General features: G+C 35.2%; 1 protein-coding gene across 3 annotated transcripts in view; it reads left to right on the forward strand.

Annotated features, from left to right (window-relative positions):
* The window catches only part of scn5lab (sodium channel, voltage gated, type V-like, alpha b), a 186,570-nt gene that overhangs the window by 66,510 nt on the left and 107,432 nt on the right, over positions 1–12,628 (forward strand). For all 3 annotated transcript variants that reach the window (XM_056263626.1, XM_056263625.1, XM_056263624.1), the window contains one exon: positions 2,350–2,413. In XM_056263626.1, the coding sequence (XP_056119601.1) occupies positions 2,350–2,413 (64 nt within the window). The remainder of the gene's footprint in view (positions 1–2,349; positions 2,414–12,628) is intronic.

Here is a 12,628-nt window from a genome sequence, read left to right on the forward strand (position 1 = left end):
TTTTATATATGTAATATCCAATTATGATATTTATAATTTAGGATTCTGAATCAGAGCTGGATTTTTCAAGCACGTAAACACGGGCAGGTTTTGAACCTCCAGTACAGGGACAGCTCGGGTTGCCGACTTCAGAAAAGAAAAAAAACGGGACAATCGTGGTTCTTTACAGGAAAATAATGGACACTCAAAATATCTGTACTCTATCACACAGTACAGGTGAAACTCGAGAAATTTGAATATGGTGCAAAAGTTCATTTATTTCAGTAATTCAACTTAAAAGGTGAAACTAATATATAGACTCATTACATGCAAAGTGAGATATTTCAAGGCTTTATTTGTTATAATTTTGATGATTATGGCTTACAGCTTATAAAAACTTTTTACAATATTCTAATTTTGACTTTGGGGTTTTCATAAGATAAGCCATAATGATCAAAATTATAACAAATAAAGCCTTGAAATACCTCACTTAGCATGTAATGAGTCTATATATTAGTTTCACCTTTTAAGTTGAATTACTGAAATAAATGAACTTTTGCACCATATTCAAATTTCTCGAGTTTCACCTGTAAATGTAATTTCAGGTTCGTATGTGTTTAAAAGGTTCTCAGACAAAAACACATTTGTTTTGCTTAAACTACTTATGTAGCCTACAATTGAATTCTAAAACGAATTTTAAGGTCACACAAAAAAAGTCACATTACACACAAACCATAGTTCAAAATAATAGCATTGATCTGAAATAGAAAGCTTTTGTAACATTATACACTACATTTGAAAGAAATTAAAGAAAGGAATAGCCAACTTTTATTCAGCAAAGACGCATTAAAGTAATCAAAAGTGACAGTAAGGACATTTATAATGTTACAAAAGCTTTCTATTTCAGATAAATCTCCTTTGAAACTTCTGTTCATCAAAGAATCCTGACTACTAATGTTTCTTGAGCAGCAAATCACGTCAGCATATGATTCCCTCAGGAGGATTTCATGTGTTCTGGCGTGGCTGATATTGGACTCATGAATAATAATCACGTTGTTTGAATTCACCAAAACTGGTTTGCCGAAATCTAAACCCGGACGGACAGTGAAAGGGATTTTCCGTTAGCGCAAGTCCGGATCGAACCGGGAGCGACGACAGCAGAGGATTCTGTTCGCAAATCAAACAATGATTTGTCCCAAAAGAATAATTAATTCTCAATGTAGAGTTTGTTATTGGTATGGTGTGATGCGCGTGAGGGAGCGCTGTGATTGGATGATGACGGTGTCGTGATCATAGATATCCATAATAAAGGCTAGATGTCTTACGGCGGAGTCTCTATCGTCATCACCGGCGGCCATCTTCTCACAGGCAAGCTTTCTGGTGGGCTCTGATGTAAGATGAGTGATCAGCACGAACACAAATACTCTTATCTCGTTGAAATCTTGACGGATTTACAAACGGTTTGGTTTCTTACAAACGTTATTAAAGTGGCTATAATTCTGGATGATTATTTATTGATACACTTATTATTCATAAGTGTGCAGTGTCATAACTACATCTCTGATGTTTATAACAAACCAAACCGTTTGAAAATCGGTAGAAAATTGAGCAAGTTATGGTTATTTAAAAAGTACATGCACCATTAAAACACAATGTTATGAGTGAGCGAGCTGCCTGTGGCAAGATGGCCGCCAGTGCGGACGAGACATCTAGCCTTTATTATGGATATCTATGGTCGTGATCATTCTCAAGTGTCGTAATAAACGGTCAATAAACAGAACAAGGGAGGCGTAATACACGTACGGGACAAATACATCAGGCCCAATATGCGGCTAATACGGGACACTTGGCAACCCTAGTGACAGCATTACATTTTTTAATAATAAATAATAATAATAATTCATTACATTTATATAGCGCTTTTCTAGGCACTCAAAGCGCTTCACATAGAAGGGGGGATCTCCTCAACCACAACCAATGTGCAGCATCCACTTGGATGATGCGACGGCAGCCATATTGCGCCAGAACGCCCACCACACACCAGCTTACTGGTGGAGAGGAGACAGAGTGATAAAGCCAATTAGTATATAGGGATGATTAGGTGGCCACGATGGACAGAGGCCACTGGGCAAATTTGGCCAGGATGCCGGGGTTACACCCCTACTCTTTCGAAAGACATCCTGGGATTTTTAATGACCACAGAGAGTCAGGGCCTCGGTTTAACGTCTCATCCGAAGGACGGAATCATGTCATGTAAATCTTTATCTGTGAATGCTCTCACTTTAATTGAGATTCCAACACTATGCAATCAGTCATAAATCATCTGCAGCATTTACCTTTTTTGAATCAAATGTTTTTCTATTCTTCCAGATAATTACTTCAAAGTGGAAGGAGCCAAAGACGCCTTAATATGTGGGAATGCAAGTGATGCTGGGTAAGTGTAATGTGCTCATGTATCTAATGTGCTTTGACTGAATTGCATGAGACACTCGAGGTTGTGGCACAGTTATTTTACCGTGGTATTTTACTTAATTAACGATGGTTGTTGTTAATTAGTTTTAATTAGTCCTTCTGATGTTCATTCATGTTTATTTGGTGCTATAATTAGTAGTAAAGAGGAAGAGATGATCGGTTCACGAGCCGCTACAGATTGTGCGAGTTTACTAAGACAGTGATGTTAAAACTGCATATTCGGCATACATATGACTGATGATGCGTACTATATATACTGGCGAACAAATGAACCCAGAATATGATTGTAAAAAATGTAAAGTTTGACCGTTTTCCCATTGAAAACCATTATAGAAAATGCTTAACGTGCATTATTCACATTCTGGGGTAACTCTTTACAATAAGGTTTATTAGTTAATGTATTAACTAACATAAACTAACACTAGTTAATGCACTGTTAACTAACATGAATTGCTCAATGTTAACAAATACAACCTTTCATTTTAATAACGTATTAGTAAATGTTGAAATGAATATTAACTAATATTAATAAATGCTAAAGAAGTATTGTTCATTCTAAGTTCATGTTAACTCATGAACCTTATTGTAAAGTGTTACCGCATCATCTGTTAGGTGTATACTGAATTTAATCTTTTATTATCACGTTCTTAATATATTAAGATTACGGTTTAGAAGTTCAGCTGGTTTTGTTGATGCTGTTTATGAATCACAAGTGGCCAAAACTTGCAGTTCGTTCACATATCTTCGTTTTCCTTCTTTTGAGAGGTGATCTAAATGGTTTGTGGTTTGAAACAGATGGAAGATAGTAAACTATGAGTGGAATGTTTGGTCTTCATTACTGTATTTCAAACGTGGCTCAGCCAATCAGAATTCAGGGGCGGAGCTATCCGTGTTCTTAAAGTGACATTAAAGGACAATTCGCCTTTGGCTAAGCCACACCCTAGAATGTAGATTGACCAATCACAGCGCAGCCAAGAACGAGCTCCCACAGAGGTCCGACACTTTTTCACAGCGCTCCATTGACTTTAACACAGGCGTCTCATATTTTTGGTCTCGGCAGGCTATTATTACCGTCGTAGTTTTATGAAAAATATGGTTAAACGTTGTGCCTGGGGCATTTGTAACACAGATACGCGTTTCCCAGAGAGGTTGGAGGGGGGTGTGGGTGTTTTTTCCCTTCCCAAAACCGAAGTCAAATCCTGACAAGTGTCGTCTAGCACACGCTGCTAATAAACACAACGTTATACTCGCGTAGTCCGTTTGCTTTGTAATAACGATTATAGAAGTGAATAGAGACCTACCCAGCTTTGCCTGAACAGATATTGTGAGTCCCAGCCTCCGTCTCCATTAGTAGGATATGCGGTGGGTCATTTTTTGACTGTGACCGGTAACGTTATGCTTTTGCCTCTATTTGGATGCCTTGTTGTCCCTTGCGTTTCCCCTGTATGTCGTGAATATAGCCTTCGAACGTATATTGCAGCCCCTTTTGCCTACTTCTATCGGACACTTTATTTGCTGCTTTATAAAAGTTTGATAAAATGTCAGCAGGAAGAGCCGTCACAGCATAAGCCATGTTGATACCAGAGCCCAGATGAAGTTTGTTTGTCGGACGTAGCAACAGTAACTAAGGGGGGCGGGGCTTAGCCAAAGGCGAATTCCGCCGCAAAATGAACCTTTGGTCTAATAACACACGGGTACCGAGTCGACCGTTCTCTGGGATGTGTTTTCATGATAATCGAATGTACCCAGTTTTAGCTCGAACCACAGACTAGCTTATAACGCTAGTATATAGGGCATAGAGCAAGTACAAATAAAAATCGCTAGTTTATACCACTAACAAGGCTCAAAATAGCCCCACACTAACACGCTAGCATAATGAGGGTCCCTACATGCAAACCGAAACATTGAGATCTTTGTAAGTGTACGGACAGTTTAATAAGAAGATACTTTATAAAGACAGTACACTTCGCGTATACAGGCAGGAGCCATCTTTGGAAAACAGCCTCGACCAGTCGAACCACGATTTGTACTTACTCTATGCCCTGTATACTAGCGTTATATATAAGCTAATCTGTGGTTCGAGCTAAAACTGGGTACATTCGATTATCATGGAAACACATCCCAGAGAACGGTCGACTCGGTACCCGTGTGTTATTAGACCAAAGGTTCATTTTGCGCGGAGTTGTTCTTTAACACTTTTGAATGTCCGAACTACATTTGGAAAAGTCAGCTTATGTGTAACAGCTGCTATAAAAGGGCATACCGGATCTAAGAGGCAGTCAGTGTCGAGTCTGACTAAAGTAAATATAGTTGTGTCTCTGAAGTGTCTGACTCAGCAGAACTGCATGTACATGTACAGTCTGAGTCAGTGGCCTTGATTAACTCGCATTCAGACGCCAATGAAGCCTTGAATCAAGAGGAAGGTGTTTGTGTGAACCGGGCCCGAACTGCTTTTTCATGATATTTCAAATTAACCCTTCAGTCGGAAATACTGGGTAACCTAGGATTTTGATTTTTTTTTAAATGTTGTGACAATTTCTTATTTATGGTCATTAATGTCTGCATAGTTTAGACTCTTGGAGATGTTGTGGAGTGCAAGTACAACATTTCTGATGATTTTGATGTTCGCCGGTCAATTTGAGCCGCAATTTAATGGTTAACCGCAGCTGCACAGATTCAAAAAGTGAAAAATTGTATGCATTTTTTAAGTCAGTTTCTCAACTACTCTCAGAGGGTGTTTACGTTTACATTTATGCATTTGGCAGATACTTTTATCCCCAAAAAATGTACATTGTGTTGAAGGCGTACACTTTTATCAGTTCAAGAATATTCATTTCTCTGGGAATCGAACTCATGATTGTGGCGTTACTTCAGGAAAGCACACAAAAATAAATAAAAAAATGTAACAAATAAAACAAAATCTAAATAGTTTAAAAAAATACGGTTATAATATTTTTTTTTAACATATGGTTAAAAAATAGTCAAAATAATTTTATCTCATGTTTACGTTTGCTGTAAGGTGTGAGAAGTATTAATAATTAAAGGTTTACTGTAGTTTTTACCTGATTTTTCGTGAATTGTGAATTTAATCCTCGACATAAAAATCGTACCCAGAATTTGAACATAATACAAGGATGCTGAAAAAAAAGGGTTTATCACTCAGTAATTGCTGGTAAATTTCACAAACAATCACAAAGAAACAGCAACTGAATTAAATTGAACGTAGTAGAACGACTGAAATAGTACAGGTGAAACTCGAAAAATTAGAGTATCGTGCAAAAGTTCATTTATTTCAGTAATTCAACTTAAAAGGTGAAACTAATATATTATATAGACTCATTACATGCAAAGTGAGATATTGCAAGCCTTTATTTGTTATAATTTTAATGATTATGGCTTACAGCTTATGAAAACTTTTCACAATATTCTAATTTTGAATTTGGGGTTTTCATAAACTGTAAGCCAAACAGCTGTATCATCAAAATTATAACAAATAAAGGCTTGAAATATCTCACTTTACATGTAATGAGTCTATATAATATATTAGTTTCACCTTTTAAGTTGAATTACTGAAATAAATGAACTTTTGCACGATATTCTAATTTTTTTAGTTTCACCTGTATTGTAAAACACTCTAATAATTTTTATTGTGTAGTTAAAATGAAATGTATAAAGCAAGAATCTGTATATCCTTCTACACAGTCCTGAATAAATATAATAATCCCGCTATGATGGACACCTTGCTAGTGTGAATAGCTGAGAGGAATGTCAGCGCATATGTTTGCTAATTGTATATGAGTGTGTGAGTGTGTATGAGTGTGTATGGCAGCTGGCCGTACATCACCGCATCAAAGCGTCTTCTCTTGAGGCATTTGTACAGTATGTGCTCACGGTCATATCTCTACTTACATAAACTCCCCCCATGATGATAAACATCGTGCCGTCTTTGGTCTCTTGCCTGTTTTTGAAGAAAATTAGTCTTTGTCTGTTCAAAACTCACCAATATTGGGGGTATGTGGGTTGATATTTGACTTTTTTTTAGCAAGTAAAAGGCCTTTTAGTATAATTATACAAACGTCCAGCTGGGAAATTAGATTTTTATCAAGTAAACATAATAATAACTTTGATATTGTTAGTAATATTTCAACTGGACTGAAGCATCTTTGGTTTACTTGATTATCTGAAAAAAGTCTGAAATATGATCATCAGGAGTTCATCTGTCAATCATTATTGTGTTAAAAGTTTTAAAACTACGGAGATTTGATAATAAACGAAGCATTTAAATTAGGGCTGTCAAATGATTAATCACGATTAATCACATCCAAAATAAACGTTTTTTTTACATAATATATGTGGGTGCACTGTGTATAATTATTTTGTATATAAATACACACACATGCATGTATATTTAAGAAAAAAACATTATTTATATATAAAATATTTATATTTATATATAATATAATTTATATATAAATCTATATACAGTATATACATGAAAATATTTCTTAAATATATACAAGCATGTGTGTGTATTTATATATATAAAATAATTATACACAGTGCACCCACATATATTATGTAAAAAAACTTTTATTTTGGATGTGATTAATCACGATTAATCATTTGACAGCCCTAATTTAAATATCGTCTTACTAAGACATTATTGGCAGTGACGACTGATATTTAAATTATTTTATGTCAGTTATAAAGATCTCATTGATTTACAGAATTTCATCTTTTTGTTAATATAAATATCAGCATCTGCACCAAATTGCATATTTTTGCTCAGTTTGAGCCTCTGAATAAAACTGAGCTGTTTTTCCTCCATATTCACACTATATGAGCCATAAAAGCTTGACGAAATATAACACAAAACATTAAAAGCATGCAATTGTGTTTTGATTTTTTTTTTAAAGTTCAATAAACTATTCCATTAAATTTTTTTTTAATATGTCAGACTTTAAAGGGCTAAACACCACTAATAATAATAATAAAAAAATAAAAAAATAGCATAAAAATATGATTTAAAACTGCTATTGTTTTTTTCCATTTAACTTAGAGAGATAGTAGTCAGCAAGAATAAAAAGAAAACAATAGCCAGACTTTAATGGACCCTAAAGTCATTATAAAGTCACTGAATCGGATCCGTCTAGGATTTCACTTTCTGCGGGATTCGATGTTTCGAGACTCTGCAACATGTTCTGTCTAAGCGTCTGGAAAGTCAGTCCTCTGTCGCCGGCATCTGCACTCGTTCCAAGAGAAACAAATGGATAAAACATTATCTTAAAAGCGAGTGCTAATCGATAACATGATATTTCGAAATCCAGGGCATTTTTGCAGTGGAACATGTTGAGGATGTTCTGGAAAGTGTTGTCCTCTTCGAGTGACTGGGCGTCGGATGTGAAGGGCTCGCCGCCTAATGGGCCGCTGGTGTGAGTTACGACGTGGCCTGTAGATGTTGATCGTAACATCTGGCCGAAGCCACAAACAGACAAAGGACAAACCCGTCTGTCTCCCGCAGTGATAAAGGCCTCGGACAAACGCGTGTCCACCTCTGATAAAAGCCCTTGGAAACGGAGAAGTGTTTGTCTAGGTGTAATACACGCCTGTTACACAGATTGCGGTTTATTACGAGAGTCAAAAACAGAAGATTCATCAGCGTTCAGAAGCTCGGTCAAGCTAGTTACTTGTAAAGAGTTAAACTAATCATTTACGAGAAGCAGTTACTTGCAAAAATTTGCTTATTACATTAACCCTTCACCCCACACCCAAATCATTCCCAAAATCTGCTCATAAGTCATTCTGAATAAACACATAACCAACATATATTTAGAAAGCCAACACTTGAGAGTTTACAGTTCAAGACTTAGAATGAATGACTGTTATTAATATGGGGATATATAAGCTCAAATGTATAAAAAATATTATGTGAATGTAGTGTAACAGCTTATAACCACTATTAAACCGAAGCCACAAGTGTGGTCATGCTTCATTTCAGATCTGAGGATGATATCTCGAAAACTGTACATTTTATCAAATGTTTTCTACGATCATGTCGGGTGAGTTTTTAGAGAAAGCTGATAAGATGCTAATAAAATCTGCTCTTTACACACACATTTGCAGTGTATTGTGTAACGTCTGGCGAGGAGAACTGCTCGATTCATGTTCTGTTGTTCTCACTCAACGAACCTTTCACTCTTCTGCCGTCAACGAGACTTAATCTTCATTATCGTTATTCTTTTGTTTGTTTCAGCCATTATTAGCTTTTATTCTGGCTTTATATGGCTTGCCTATAAACACCACATTCATCTCACTATACATTAATCCACCGATTATCTGAAGTCTTTCTAGAAAACAAACAAACAAAAGTATATACTTGGGACTAAATACAACCAATATATAGTTTTTTACTAAGTATTTTTTTTCTCCAGTACATGTATTTAAAAATTCAAGATAAATTAAAAAATCTTAAATCAAATCTTAAATCTCCTTTAATACATTTAGTGGCTTAAGATATTAACTAAGTCTTGTTTTCTGAAAAAAAATTCAAAATTAAGTGAGTTTAAGCTTAAAACAAGAAAAAAAAATATCAAAAGTTAAATTCAAAGGAAAACGAGTTTAATTTGGGCAGATATTTGTTATTGTTTTAAGCAAAAAGTTGCTTTATTTTTGATAGTTTTTCCCCCCAGACTTAATATCTCAAGTAATTTTGCTGGATTTGACTTAAGAATGGAGAGATATTGGTACTGGAAAATAAGACAAAAATACTTATTAGAAAATGTGCAGCTGTTCACGAAAGAAGACGTTACAGTTGCAATTGATCCGTGTGGGGAAGTATTGATTCAAGTTCAAGTTCATTTTATTTATAAAGCACATTTTTACAACAAAGTGCTTTACAGGACAGCAGAAATTAAAACAAAATAGTACCTACATAACAACACAAATGAAAACAGAAGTGACAAAGCAGTATCAGACTCAAATATAAAATACACTGTAAAAAGTGATCAGTTGACTTAACTTAAAAAAAGTGAGGAAACCCATTGCCTTAAAATTATTAAGTAAATAAATGTCATACATAAATGAAAAAATTAAGTTATGTCGAATTGTAAAGTTCACATAACTTAATTATTTAAATTACGCATGAAGTTTATTACTTAAAAATGTTAAGATAGAGGGTTTCTTCACTTTTTTAAGTTAGGTCAATTGATCACTTTTTAGTGTAGTAAAACAGAAGTGACAAAGCAGTATCAGACTCAAATATAAAATAGTAAAACAGAAGTGACAAAACAGTATCGGACTCAAATATAAAATAGTAATACAGGAGTAGCAAAACAGTATCAGACTCAAATATAAAATGGAAAGAATAATGAGTGGTAAAAACAGTATCAGACTCAATGGAAAATAGTAAAACCAACCAGTTTTGATTTAAAAATTCAGTTTTTGAACTGGCTCATCTACATAAACCATCTGAACGAACTGAAATCACATACTACTGTATATAGTAGGGACTACATTTGGTTTCAAACTTATGTTGCGACCGTTCTGCATATACGAATGTGTGTGGTATGAATGAAATCCATAGTAGATAGTAAAGTGTCCATCATATGCACACTTCAGCGGGTAGTAGGTCATCCGGGGACTTTCGGTCTACTCTTTTATGAGTGCTGTGAATTTGGACATGCTATTCGACTCACATATTGTTTTTTGCCTACTATATAATAGGGATATTCGGACACAGATTTGAACATCAGCACAAACATGTGACACACAAACTGAGTTTTCTGACACCAAATCTGTTTTGAAAACAACTGAGCGACTTCCACTATCATCTGATAATACATAATATTAGTTTCTATTGTTAGTAATCTAAAACTGATGTAAACGGTCTCAGTCAGTGTTATATAATATGCTCCGCTGTCTGCTAATGGTGGAATATAAATATTTTTGTAGCATCATTGACCTTCATCTGCGCTCACAAACACTGGCCACTCAAACTTGATTTTATCACTCTGTGATTTTCCTCGAACTCCAAACATCTCGATTGAAATGTCGTCTCGTGTGTCGTATTAATTATAGGGTGTTGGTGGATGTGTATTAAAACAAGAGTCTATTAATAAGCTGTGATTAGGCTGTATTTTACCAGCACTATATTTGACCTTAATGATACTTACGGAGAGGTCACTCACATAGAGCTGAAGGTTCACTCAAAATAGCACAGAAATATGCAACCAAATCCAACAGACCAACAGCTTAATGGTTTTTTAATGGTCAGATTTGTTAGTCGACAAAAACGTTAATTTGCAGCATCATCTGCATCTCATTTAACTTACACTTGTGTGTCTCTCTCTCTCTCTCTCTCTCTCTCTCTCTCTCTCTCTCTCTCTCTCTCTCTCTCTCTCTATATATATATATATATATATATATATATATATATATATATAGTTTATTGTAGTATATATATATATTAATAAATAATACAAATATGGCCTATATACACTAATGTTTGAGAGAAGCACATGTGTTTTTGCTCTGAAACAGACGATGTTGTTATCAATATGATTAATATCTCCACGTGTAGGTCGAAGAGCACATGGCTTTATTCGAAGCTGCTGTTCTTCATGTCAGTGAGTTTGTTTCTCTTGTTCGTTTATTTCCCTCGGGGATCAATTAAGTCAATTAATCCAGCGGTCTTATTTTAGCCATTGTTAGTGTGCCGCACAGCTCTCTGGTCACCTTGTGAACCTGGATGGAAACCTGAGTTGAAGGCTGACGGCGTTTTAAAAGCGCTCACCTCGTTTCACCTCGTCTCTCTCGCTCTGTTGAAGTGTGTGAGTTCTGCACTCGCTCTCTCTGTGAGAAGAGAACTGGGTTTCTGATGACCTCCCTCCTCCTCCTCCTATAGGCTCGGGACAATTTGGCGAAAGAAAAGTTTGGAAAAACAGGGAATTTTCTTAATTGGTCCTCCTGGTATCTGCCAGGGCGGGATGATATTGCAAAAAACATTATATATCAATATTTTCAGCCTTATGACAATATTAAAAAAAGAAAAATATATATATATTTGATAATGCTCTTAAAATGCATTTTTTGTCAACCATTAACATTTACAGTGTCTCTAGGAAGTCAAATAAGGAGAACATTCAAATCATTATGATATTATCAGTTTTGTTTTGTTTTATATTTCCAGCAATATCATCATGAAAAAAACTCATGTGTAATTTTTTATATCGTTCTATATCATTCTATCATTCTTCTATCAATATCCAAAAGGCAAACAACTAAAAATTAAATATAAATAAATAAATAATAATATTAAAATATTATATTATTAATCATAATATAATGAAATATATATATATATATATATATTAATATTATATATTATATAATACTATATATTATAATATTAATCATAATATATTATAATATAATGAAATATATGAAAAAAATGACACATTTTTTTATTATTTATTTATTTATTTATTTATATGTTTATCTATATTGCTGATAAACATCTCCAGATATCGCCCAATACACAATAAGTAATTTAAATCAGAAAACAGTTTATTCAGAGATAATCATCATGTCAAATCTTTTCCAAAAGTCCAACTGTGGCTTTTTTCCTCCTGGCATCAACCAACCACAAGCCCTGATCATCTATATCACTTTCCCCAAACATCTCAGCATCATCTTTATACAATAAAGCATCAGTGTCTCGTCATCCCAGGTCTCCTTGTCTCTTTGTTACTGTATTCTGTTATAGTGATACATTTAATCTTGCCCGTGTCAATCCGGTTGATCAGATCCGCCACATGATCCCGGCAGAAGCATTCAGAGATCAGAATCCCAAAGGAAGTAACCTTGAGTACATCTTGGCTCATAACAACATAACAGTTATTCAAACAGGGCAGTGATACAGAAACAACACACAGGTCTTCATATTGGTTTACACACACGGCACCAACAGAAATGCCCAAAGTCCATCAGCTCCGGCCACGTCTTTCTCGGGACCCTAACAGGGCAGAGGGACTCTCTAACGCCCGAAATAGACCATGTTAAAATGTTTTGTGTCCCGGCAATGCGATCCCAGCTGCCAGTGTGGTGAGAGGGGCTTCTTTGACAAATTCTCCAAGTGACTCCGTGCTGGAACTCAATGACAGCAGCAGAACGACTACAG

This window comes from Rhinichthys klamathensis, unplaced genomic scaffold (genome assembly GCF_029890125.1).
Source record: "Rhinichthys klamathensis goyatoka isolate OS25496 unplaced genomic scaffold, OSU_Roscu_1.1 h1tg000209l_1, whole genome shotgun sequence".
In the NCBI taxonomy this organism is placed as follows: domain Eukaryota; kingdom Metazoa; phylum Chordata; class Actinopteri; order Cypriniformes; family Leuciscidae; genus Rhinichthys; species Rhinichthys klamathensis.